At 43.4% G+C, this 12796-nt stretch overlaps 1 protein-coding gene across 2 annotated transcripts in view; it reads right to left on the bottom strand.

Annotated features, from left to right (window-relative positions):
• Window positions 1–12796, bottom strand: part of LOC142295616 (alpha-1,4-N-acetylglucosaminyltransferase-like) — a 213198-nt gene that overhangs the window by 81777 nt on the left and 118625 nt on the right. Inside the window, exon 3 of one of the 2 annotated variants that reach the window (XM_075338718.1) lies at window positions 11161–11780. The exons of the other annotated variant lie outside the window; for it this stretch is intronic. Coding sequence (XP_075194833.1) covers window positions 11211–11780 — 570 coding nt within the window. The 3' untranslated portion in view covers window positions 11161–11210. Of the gene's footprint in view, window positions 1–11160; window positions 11781–12796 lie in introns of those variants that run through there. 2 annotated transcript variants of the gene reach the window in all.

Below are 12796 nucleotides of genomic sequence, written 5' to 3'. Positions count from 1 at the left end.
GTTCGATCTCGAACAGCCCCCAAAATCACTCGAGCCTAGAACTGGAGAACCGCGAACCGCGCTCAACTCTATTCATGAGTCCTTCCTCCCTGCACTCTGTTGTGTGAGTCCCTGGACTTAAAGCTGCACAGGGATCTCTGTCCTTGTGGTTGTTATGTTCCCCGTCCCATCTAGCAGGCAGTGCAAGTCCATTTATGGGCCATCCTATAGTCACGGCTCCTGGCTCTATATGCTGCTTTGCCCTGGGCGCTGTTGTGGCCCAGAAGACTTGAAATCCTCTGCCCAGGGGATTCTGCTGACAGGCCTTAAAGTGCCCACCATCCTAGAGCTCTGCACCCTGAGATTTGCGCTGGTCCTGAGGGAGCTACGAGCTCTCCCCTCAGCGAGCGTATTCTCCTGCGTCTCACTCTGTTCCCGGTGGTAACTCGACTGACTAAGTGCGTATGTGGCTCCTGCTCCCCAGATCAGTCACCCAGCCCACTTGAGCCCCAGAGTTAATAGGTAGGAGGCCCCAGACAATATGCGGACCATCCTAAATTACCCTACCCTAACCCCATCCCGGTGAGAGGGCAACTGGCTTATGTGTGGTGGTGGATGTTGTGAACCAGCATCCACCTTCTCCTTACCCAGAATGAGTACTGCCCCTCTGGTGAGGTGCAGTACCCTGTGGCGACTGAAGCCTCATTCACCTGAAGGTAAAGTAAATTAACATAATAAATGTAAGATATTTAAAGTAAGTTAAATATTTTGGTGCACAATAATTTCAAATCAAATGATATAATATTTGTCATCTACTAACCTGTGGTCTTTTAATTCACAATTGTATTGTGTTCATTATTTTCCCTCTTTTCTGATTCCTTTCTTGCGGTCTTCACTCTTGACATTTAAGTCACCAGACAACCACTAATAGTTGTGATACAGGTGTATGGGATGGACTTGTCGGAACAGGTTTTGTGAATGCTAAGGATCAACTAACTGCATTATTTCACTACATTCTGTAAAATAATAGTACATATATGTGCATGTACCCAATACGATAAAGAGATGCCTATACTTACAGTCAATGTTGTAACTAGAGTTTGATGGGCCCCGGTGCAAAGTTCAGATCTGGGCCCCTCTCTCCACATACACCGACACTTGGGGTACAGGACAAAGACACTGATACTCAGGGTACGGGATAATGACGCTGACACTTGGCTCTTATCCTCAGCACCCAGATTTCCCATGATTTGAAATCCCTCTATCACCACCCTGCTTTCCTATGTTCTGATATCCATCTTGTCCTTGGCACCCAGCTTCCCCATGCTCTGCTATTCATCTTTCCCTCAGCACCAAACTTTCCCATATCAGAGCATGGTATAGCTGGGTGCTGAGGGAAAGAGCCCTTTTCCCTCAGCACAAAACGTTCCCATCCCCTACTTGTATCTTTGTCTCCCCTAGTATATAGTTCTCCAAATACTATAATGGCCCCCATATAGCCTTCCATATTGTATAAAGGGTCCCACATAACCCTTCATATATTAGAATGCAGCTCCATAGTCCTCCATGTATTATAATGCATTTCCCATAGTTCTCCATGTATTCTAATTCACCCCATAGTTCTCCATATATTTTAATGCATCCCATAGTACTTCATATATTATACTGCACCACATACTCCTCCATGTTTTATAATGCACCCCCATAGTCCATGTATAAGGTAGGCTCCATAGTCATCCATATATTATAATGTAGCCCCCATAGTCCTATATGTATTATAACGCAATCCCATAAAACGTCATATTGTATTATGCAGCCCCATACTCCTCCATGTATAATGCACCCCTATATTCCATGTGTAAGATGTCCTTGATGTTGTATAATGCATCCCCATAGACCTCCATGTATAATGCAGCCCCATAGACCTCCATACATGTATAATGCAGCCCCCTAGACCTACATGTATAATGCACCCATAAAGTCCATGTATAAGGTGTCCGTCATGTTGTATAATGCAGCCCCATAGACCTCCATGTATAATGCAACCAACCCCCCATGCTCCATGTATAATACAGCCAGCCCGCATGCTCCATGTATGATTCAGGCAGCTCCCCATGCTCCATGTATAATGCAGCCCCCCCAGTCTCCGTGTATAATGCAGGCAGCCCCCCATGCTCCATGTATATTACAGGCAACCCCCCCATGCTCTATGTATAATTCAGGCAGCCCCCCCTTGCTACATGTATAATATAGGCAGCCCCCACATGCTCCACGTATAATACAGGCAGCCCCCCATGCTCCATGTATAATGCAGCCCCCCCTTTTTTCTCAGATGTGGAGAAGATTTGAAGCAAAAATTTCCAGGGTGTCCCTCATGACCGCACCAGGAAACACACATGAGGTTAAAAGCCTTCCTACCCCCATCCTCAGTGTTTTTCCTGTCCCTATACAGGACAGATGAAGGAGGTAGCACGGCAGCGTGAAGTACCTACCCAGAAATGGACTCAGGAGGAGCAGGGGGTTCACCTCTCTCTCCTCCCTCCTGTCAAATGGTCCAAGGCCAACACATCTACCAGGGAGGTCCCTCAGCCTGACCCAGTAGAGTGGTATACTGCTTCTGGCACCAGCCACCTCACTTGCATGAGAGCTCTTGGCGTCAGGCAGTATGGCCGCTACTGTGCTGCCGGTCATGTACTGTGCATGCATTCCACTCCAGAAAGAACTTCCGGTTCAGGAGTTGGATCATGTGGTCTGGAGGGCAGTTTGCGTTTCAGGCTGGAACGCAGGGAGAAGACTGAAGGGCGACCTACGGCTAAGGTAATAAAATATGGGTGGGATCGGAGGAATACACTCATGCTAGACACTAGAGGCTGTCAAAGTGCCTGTAGTTATGGAGCCTATAGAGGAGTCAGCTTGCTTGAACATTTCTCCTAGTCTTCCCATAGTTAGAGTAAACTCTGTGTATTAAGGGTTATGTTTTGTGTGTTTTAGGGTAGGGGCTCTTCAGCAGAGTCTGGCACTATTACAAGAAAGGAGTTGGATAGGAAGGCAGCTGCAAAATCCAAAAGGTGTGCTGTCTGTAATATCAACATGCCTGACACATACCAGAAAAAACTGCAGTGTCTGTATTTCCAAGACTGTAACGAGAAACAGCCATCTCTTCTTGCGGACATTCTCTCTATTATAAGAGAAGAAATACAGGCGTTGTGCCGCCCCTGCAGCGGTGGAACCGCTCGGATCCGGGTGTGATTACTCGTGGCTCGATGGTCTTCGGACCCGGGGGCTAGGGCCACTCTCAAATGGAAAGGGGGTTATTTACAGGGGAGATATAGTTTGTGATGTCACCTGTGGTGTGTGGTAACAGGGACTACCTCCGCTGCCGATGGGAATGCCCGGGGGGCAGCCAGATGACGTTTCCCTCCATGGGTAGGGAAGGCCTGGGACTGTGAATAGTGGTGTGCAGGGGAGCGCAGACTTTCTAGAATCAGGGGATGACCAGGTACTCACTCAGACAGCATCGGTGATGAAAGCAGACTGACAGCAAGGTAAATCAAGTCTCTGGGTACCACTGCCCTCTTGGGGTAGCCTGTCCGAGTATCCGTCCCCTGCAGTACTGCCTGATGGTCCAGCGCCTGCTTCTATGCGCAATTTTAGAAGTGTCCAAGTGGCCCATAAGCATAAAGCTGTCCGGGCCCCGCTCCCTATTATTGATAGATGAGGAGCTTGCTCTCAAGTGCTCACACTTGGGATTTCTGTTGACTGCTTGAATTCGAAAGCCCTATCCCCCTCGTTGCGCTAGTGCCCCTGATCTCTGAGCTTCGTGGGGACAGTCCATAAAGTCACTATCCTCCTCAGGTTATTTGCCGAGTTGCTTGAAGCTACTCCCCGACATAGGTTCCAGTACACCGCCGTGCTTTTGGTCCCGGACCGGATATTGTACTCGAGCTGCTGATCGTCCTACAAGACTAGGTCCAGGCACTCAGTCCCAATATTCCGTATCCAGGTCGCTGACTCCTCCAGGCCCAGACCACCTGCAACCCAACCTCTTTACTCCCCGGGAGTCCTCACTGCTCAAAGGCTACTACTCTTCTCTCAGTCAGCTCTGCTCTGCTCTCCATTTCCTCCCTCGCTGACTTCCCCCCCCCCCTCCCACCAATCTGTCTGACCCCTAGGTGGGCGGCCCTATTCCAGCTCGGCAACCCACTGGTGTGTCTGACAGCGTATGGTATGAGGTGTGGTTGGCATTTTGGATCCTGGTGGAGGCAGTACTATAGGTTAGGAACCCAGAACAATGGGGGGTTGAGTCCTGCACTAAGAATAAAGAGCGTGCAGTACCCTGTGATGACCTGACTAGTCCAGAGGCGTCACAGCGTCAATGTCCAGTATTATCCCCCCACAGATGTCATGATCCAGTTCCCATCATATTAGACCTAGATGGGAAATAAAGCAGAGGTTGGAAGAGGAGGACCAGTCCCCGAATCAGATTCTAATATGGAAGAAGAGGCACAAGAATTCCCTCAAGAGGAAGGCAAGAAATTTTATTTTGCATCTGAATACACAAACAAATTATTAAGGGTTGTAAGAAATACCATGAAGGTAGAGAAAGTGGAAAAGATCAGCTCAGTCCAGGATGAGATGTCCAGGGTTCTTAGATCCCACAGGAACATAGTTTTTCCAGCACGTCTGAGCCATGATACTGGGAAGACGCAGAAAAGAGATTTGCTATTCCTGAGGTTGTCCATATGAACCTTCTGTTTGAACCAGAGAAGTTCAAAGCTTGGGAAGAGGTTCCAAAAATAGACATCTCTATAGTCAAGGTAGCCAGGAAAATGTCTTTTCCCATTGAGGATACTTCAGGATTGAAAGACCCAATGGATAGGAAAACAGTCTCCTGAAGAGACCCTGAGTGGTCTTGACAGCCGTAATCAGAGCGAACATAGCTGCCACTTCAGTTGCTAGAGCCATGTATCTATGGATTGAGAACTTTGAGAACCACATCAGCAGCAGTACTTCCAGAGAAGTTATCCTAGAATCTCTACCATTGCTAAAGATGGCTATGGGATTTATGTCAGCCGCCAAATTGGTTAGATTCGCTGGTAGGAATAATGCACTTTCGAACTCTACCCATCAGGAAGTCTAGCTGAAAATCTGGTGAGGGGACAACTTATCAAAAATTAAGTTGTTTTCCATCCCCTTTTCTGGACTAAGAGAGTTTAGTCCAGTTCTGGACGATATCCTAGAGAAGGCATCCGATATAAAAAGGATTCTCTGAGGAGAGAGTTCATACTGTAGATCCCTGCCCTTTAGGAGATTCCATTCCTCTTGGAGACAGGATTATAGGGGGAAGGGTAAATAAAAAAGGGGGAAAAGATGAATTCCTTCTTTGGGTCTAGACGAGAACCTAATAGATCTTGACACCATCGGGGTAGGTTGGTGACTTTGTCATTTTATCAGGAATTGGCAGCAGGAGACCTAACAGTCTCAGAGGGATACAGAATAGAGTTTTCCTCATTACCTGGAGATAAATTTCTGATTTCTTAAGACCACTTTACGACAGCGCTAACGAGATGTCGTTGGGGTCATGGAATTCATGACGCATATCCGGCCTCATTAGCGATGTCATTGCATGTGAAACACAGGAACGACCGTTAACGATCAAAAATACTCACCATATTGTTGATCGTTGACACTTCGTTCTAATCTCAAATATCGTTGCTGCTGCAGGTACGATGTTGTTCGTCGTTCCTGCGGCAGCACACATCGCTATGTGTGACACCGCAGGAATGAGGAACAACATCGTACCTGCGGCCGCCGCCAATGAGGAAGGAGGTGGGCGGGATGTTACGGCCACTCAACACCGCCCCTCCACTTCTATTGGGCGGCCGCTTAGTGACGCCGCTGTGACTCCGCACAAACCACCCCTTTAGAAAGGAGGCGATTCGCCGGCCAGAGCGACGTGGCTAGGCAGGTAAGTACGTGTGACGTGTTAGCGATGTTGTGTGCCACAGGCAGAGATTTGCCCGTAATGCACAACCGACGGGGGCGGGTGCTTTCACCACCAACATCGCTAGCGATGTCACTGTGTAAAGTAGCCTTTACTCCTCTACTACCCTCTCCTGCTTATGTCACGATGTTAAAAATATGGTAAAATCAGGTGCAGTAATTCCAGTCCTGGTAGCAGAACAGTATCACGGTCACTATTGCACCATTTTCCCTATAAAGAAACCCTTGAGGAAATTCAACACAATTATAAATCTATGGCCCTTAAACTGGTGCGTACATTACAAAAAATTCCAGATGGAGTCCATAAAATCTACAACCCCTTTGATAAAAGAGAATGCAGTAATGTGCACAATCGATTTGAAGGAGGCCTATTATCATCTGGCCATCCACCCATCCTGGCACAAATACCTAAGGTTTGCATTAGAGAAAGAGGGTCAAATCTTCCATTTCCAGTTCGGTTGCTTCCTGTTCGGCCTGCCCTCAGCTTCTTGGGTATTTACAAAGGTGGTAACCGAAATATTGGCATACCTCAGGGGGAAGAAGATGTCCATAATTCCATATCTTGATGACTTCCTGCTAGTAGTGGACACAGAAGAAGAATTATTCCACCATCTCATGATCACGTTGTTGATGTTACGGATGTTAGGCTGGGTCATTAGCAAGGAAAAGTCGGACCTCTGAGCAAGTACCAGCAACGAGCAAGACCTTCTTGAGTGTCCAGTTGAATTCCAGGAGAAAATCCTTTCCGCCAAAAGAGTAAAGATACAGGGTGAGAGAAAAGATCTTCGTCTTTCAGAAGAGATGATAATGCACAGTCAGGGAGGCCATGAGTATGGCTAGGTTTGCACACTGCGTCTTTTTGATGCTGCGTTTTTGTGCGTTTTTGGCCGCTAAAAACGCACAAAAACGCACCTGCGTCAAAAAAACGCATCAAAAAACGCATGCGTTTTTGCCGCGATTTGGTGAGTTTTTGGCTGCGTTTTGCTGCGTTTTTGATCTCTGCGTTTTGCTGCGTTTTTCAAATGCATTGCATGGGCGGAAAACGCAGAAAAACGCAGGAAAGAACTGACATGTCCATTTTTTTTAACTCAAAAACGCAGGTAAAAAAACCAGATGTGTACGGACAACAAAAATGAAAACTCATAGACTTTGCTGGGGAAGCAAAGTCCTGCAGTTTTGAGGTCAAAAACGCACCCGAAAAACGCGCAAAAACGCACTGTGCGCACATAGCCTAACTTGGGCCTAATGACATCCTGCATTCCCTGTATATGCTGGAGCCAGTTCCATTTTCGGACCCTTCAGAATCTGATACTGTCAGTCTCAGACGAAAATCATCTGTTTCTGGAAAGAAGATACACCCTAGTCAGAGACTCTAAAGTGGTGGATGTTTTTTATTTCAGTGGTGAAAAAATGTCAGAAATGTTTCAAAAAATAGATTTGCACTTTTCTTGCCATTTTCCCATAACGTTCTCATTTTTCGGGATCTTGGGCTTTGTGACAGCTTATTTTTTGTGTCCTGAACTAAGATTTTTAAACATACCAATTTTGTATAGATGCGAAGTTTTAATCGCCTGTGATTGCAATTTATTACAATATTGTGGCAACCATAAAACCATAATTCTGGTGTTTTGATTTTTTTCTCATTACGTCCTTTACCAAACAGATTAATTTATTTTATATTTTGATAGATTGGGCATTTCTGAATTTGGCGATACCAAATATATGTATTTTTTTATTGTTTTATTTTCAATGTGGCAAAAATGGGTGATTTGAATGTTTTCATATTTTTAAAAACGTTTTTACACAATTTCTTGCTTTTACTGGACCCCTAAGGGGACTTGAAGCCCACAATTTCTGACCACTTCTGCTGATCCGAGCAGTGCTTCAGCATCGCACTGAACAGCAGAAATGCTGATCTCCTGTGAATGCCAGCTCTCAGGTACTTCATTATGACATTGACAGGGGTCATCAGATAACCCTGGCTGTCATGAAACCCCTGACCCCGTCATAGGGCCACTGTTGGGGGTGGGGAATGGCACGCTGCCACACATTAAATCCCTCTGTCAGAGATTGACAGCAGGATTCAACTGATTAACAGGCACTGCATCGTTTCAGACTCAAACATACCTGGCCGTAATAATACAGCCAGTGCCTGATACATGCTGACTATGGACTTGGCAGCGTGGATCAGATGTTAGGTCCTCTTTAAAAACAGATTCCTCGTTTCACTGGATGCACGGTATATTTTACTATGCGAATTTACTGTAATTTAAGCTTGAAATATCTATTTTCACAATATCTATATGTAGAATTACCCATTTTTTCAACCTGTAGATCTTGCAATAGAACTCAACGTGCTAGGTTCTGTATTATAAGGTCAACAACAAACATACCATTCTTTCAGCCTCACTAAACACATTGTAAAATAATAACTAAAATTTTATCCTTTCCTATTTTTTTTTATTTACATTCTGAATTTGTATAATTTTAAACATACATTTTTGCAGAACAACAAAGAAAACAATACATGAAAAACTCCAGAACCCCCCCCCCCCCCCACACACACACACACACACACACTATATCTCAGCATGCTGCATCTAAAGAAAGACCCACAAAACCTAAAAATACCAGTAACGTTTTTTCCATAAGGTTTCAATAAATGGTTATATAATCCCTTCACCCCTGGACGATTTTCCATTTTTTTGTTTTTGTTTTTTCACACCCTTCTTCCAGGACCCACAACTTTTTATTTTTCTGCCAATATAGCCATATGAGGGCTTGTTTTTGTGCGACACCACTCATTCTTCCACATATTGTACTGGAAAACGGAAAAACAATTCCAAGTTCAGTGAAAATGCAAAAAAGTGCAATTCCACAATGTTTTTTTTGGGTATTTTGTTTACCATGTTCATTATATGGTAAAACTGACCTAGTAGTATGATTCCCCAAGTCAGTACGAGTCCAGAGAAATCAAAGATGTATAGTTTCTCTTTTTATCTAAGTGGTGAAAAACAATTCAGAAGTTTGTGAAGAAAAAAAAAAGAATTGTCCTTTTATCGCCATTTCATGAGACCCATAGTGTTCTCATTTTTCTGGACCTGGGACTCAATGTCTTATTTTTTGTGTCTTGAGCTGATGTTTTTAATTATACTATTTTTATGTAGATGTGATGTTTTGATCACCTGTTATTGTATTTTAATATAATGTTGCAAAAACCACTGATTCTGCAGTTTTGATTTTTTTCTCGCTGCACCGTTAACCAATAACATTAATTTATGTTTTGATAGGCTGGACATAGCAATACCAAATATGTGGGTAGAGTGTGTTTATTATTGAATTTAGGTACTACTGTGCTATCCGATCTGAGAAAAAACAAATATAAAGTTACTATTTTACTAAGGCCTCTTTCACACATTCGTGAAAAACCACGCACGTTTTTCACGGACGTGTCAGAGGTGCGTTTTGCCCTCCGTGAGCCGTGTTTATGGGCTACGTGTGTTCTCCGTGTGTTATCCGTGATAACACACGGAGAACGGGAACTTTCTACTCACCTGTCCCTGGCGTCGCTGTCCGTGGTGCTGATCTTCGGTCTCCGATCCTGCCGACTCCCCGCTGCTGCTGCTTCCGGCTGCAGTGAAGTGAATATTCAATGAGCATAACTAGCGGCGGTCGGCAGCAAGTGACAGCAGCAGAGACAGGAGGGCTGGAGAAGGTGAGTAAAGGTTTGTTTTTTTTTTCTCACAGACACGTCTTTTCTCTGGTGCGAGTCACATGGAACACATCCGTGTGGTCTGTTTGCATTACATGTGACACGTTTGCGTTCCATGTGACACCCGTGATGCCGGAGAGAAAACGGACATGTTGCCGTGAGAAACACACGGGCACGAGTAAGTACGGAACAGACACACGTTCCGTGCGAAAATACTTACGTGTGTCCAAAACCATAGGAATACATAGATCCAAAGGAGAAAGAAAGTCGCACTCCAGATGATCACCATATCACTCCGTCTTTATTGCAGGGGAAACATGAAGGTACAAGTGGTGGGGAGGGTGAGACAAGCCATACAACGCCGGACGACGGCGTGCCGTTTCGCTAGAACTTAGCTTCCACGGGTCCAGTGCACTGGACGGAGTGATATGGTGATCATCTGGAGTGCGACTTTCTTTCTCCTTTGGATATATTTTGGTCTTCACCGCAAGTCTGCACCATGATCCCCTCCATGGCTCAGTGGGGCTCAAGCAGCTGAACGTGTAGTAACACGCGGAGTAGGTGGTGCACCGGGACTCTTACCTCTTTCATTCTTAGGAATACATAGGTCTACGTGTGTACGTGTCTCTGGTACGTGAGAAAAGTGCCAAACACGTACCGGAGGCACGTACGTGTGAAAGAGGCCTCACCCTTGCTTTCTTTTGACAGGTGCTCATATAAGCCCTGTCCACAACCTGCAGCATTCTCATAATTCAATTTTTCCAGTTAATTATAAAGATTTATTTGAATATATTTATTTTCTGCCACTTTTCTGTCCTTTTTTGAGCGCCAGTGTTTTACCTATATCCATTTTTTTATTATTGTTTTTTATTTAATGGGGCAAAAGGAGCATGATTTGAACTTATAGTTTATTTTTATTTAATTTTATTTTTTATTGATTTATTATTCCTTTTAGGTGACTTTATGCCTGCACTGTCCGATCACTTCTGCTTATCAGAGCGGTGCTTTAGCATTGCTCTGATCAGCAGAAATGCTGTTCTGTGAATGACTGCAATCACAGGAAGTGAGTCATGACAGCGACAGCGGTCATCAGCTGACCCGTCACGGTCATGACAACCCATTGGTACCTTGTGATCTCATCCTGAGGCCTCCGATGGCAGCAGGAAATGGCACAATTCCCGCCAAAGTGCGGAAGAGTGATGTCAGATGTTAGCTGCACATATCTGCTAATCATATCAGTCATGTTTGGAGAATAATGTGGGCTCACCCTGCACGTGAAAAACTATTTCAAGTCTATGGGTGCACAAAAATAATCAGATCTCATACAGAGCATCCGTACTGCATCAGGCTTTTATGGGTATATTGTTGTTAATAACTTAGGAAACTTGGTCATGAATATTTTTAATATAAAAACAAATGCCAAATGGATTAAACATTTGCATGAAATGTGAAATATGGATACACATACACATATTATTTTTTCCTGGATTACTAGACCTGATGTACAAAAATTGGTTCAACTAGATGTTGCACTATATGTAGAAGGACAATGCTCTTTGTAGAGAAACTCTAATAACGTGTTACTACCAGGTACCATAGTTAATTTTTGTTTATTCACAAAATTCCAAAGATGTAAAGCGTAGGAGTTATTAAAAGATGGCAATTTTTCCCAAACCTCATAATACTTTTTCCAGTCTGACCCAGGGATAGGATAAAATCGCTTTGGATTGAACAAAGTGTAGTTTCCACACATGCCATCTTCAAAACCTGCAAATTCTGGTAAGTGACAAGACCTCTTTAAAATACGGGTAAAGAGACGTGGTCCTTGCTGTCCCCATATTCTGCTATCATAATTCTGAACAAAGTCCACTATACATTTCTGGGTGAAGTCATGATGAGGCGAAAACCCAAAAACACCATTGCTAGAGTATTGAGAAGATTCTGCAGCCAAAAAGTCTTTTTTGGGAATGGCGTCTATTGAGATGATATCCGTATCCATATAAATGCCACCGTGCCTCCAGATCAGAGCTATCCTGCAGGCATCAGAGCTAACGTGGGTCCAGAATGACTGCTGTTGTGGATCAATCTGAAAGTAAAATAGATACATTAAAAACAATGGGAATAATCTTTTCAAGCTCCTCCAGCGTCAAAGATATTTTTTTCACAGATATTGGAAAGAAATTTCCTATATTTTCAGTACGTCCAGGATTTAATGATAGGTTGGAAAAATAAATATGTACAGTAGCTATACAAAGTCTACCCATCCCTGTTAGAATTACAGGTTTTCACATGTGAAAAAAATCAAACCAAGAAAAATCATTTTTAAACTTTTTGCCTCTTCAGCACCCAACAATTTTACGTTTTTCATTGTAGTTGTTTCTTCTCCTTCTTCCAAGAGCCATAACTTTTTTATTGTGCTGTTAACATAGCCATATGAAGGCTTGTTTTTGAGGGACGAGTTGTATTTTTGAAAACTATTAATTCTTCCTCACATTGTACTGCAAAACAGAAAAAAAAATTCAAGTACGGTGAAATTGCAAAAATAGTGCAATTCCACATTTTTTTATTTTTTTTTATTCACCTTGTTTACTAGATAATAAAATTGACTAAGTAATATGATTCCTCAGGTCAGTAAGAGTTCGTAGATATCAAACTTGTAAAAAAAATTATTGAAGTGGTGAAAAAAAATTCATAAATTTGTAAAAAGAATAAAATTGCACTTTTGTTGTCATATTGCTAGACCCATTCCGTTCTCATTTTTGAGGATCTGAGGCTGTGTAAGGGCTAATTTTTTGGCGTCTTGAGCTGACGTTTTTAATTTTACCAGTTTGCAGTTTGATGTAGATGGGATGTTTTGATCATCTAATTCATTTTGTTGTATTTTTTGTAATGTTGTAGTGAACAAAAACAAATATTGTATTGAAGTTTGATTTTTTTTTTTTGTTACACCCATTAACGATAAAATTAATTTATTTTATATTTTGATAGATTGGGCATTTCTGAATCAGCCAGCTTCTTTAGCAATAACCTTTTGTGGCTTACCCTCCTTGTGGAATGTGTCAAGTCAGCAGTCTTCCCTTGATTGCGTAGCCTACTGAACCA

The sequence above is a fragment of the Anomaloglossus baeobatrachus genome, chromosome 3, assembly GCF_048569485.1.
Source record: "Anomaloglossus baeobatrachus isolate aAnoBae1 chromosome 3, aAnoBae1.hap1, whole genome shotgun sequence".
NCBI classification, from domain to species: Eukaryota; Metazoa; Chordata; class Amphibia; order Anura; family Aromobatidae; genus Anomaloglossus; species Anomaloglossus baeobatrachus.
Note: the sequence above shows the minus strand (reverse complement) of the source record. Positions and strands in the feature narration are given on the sequence as shown.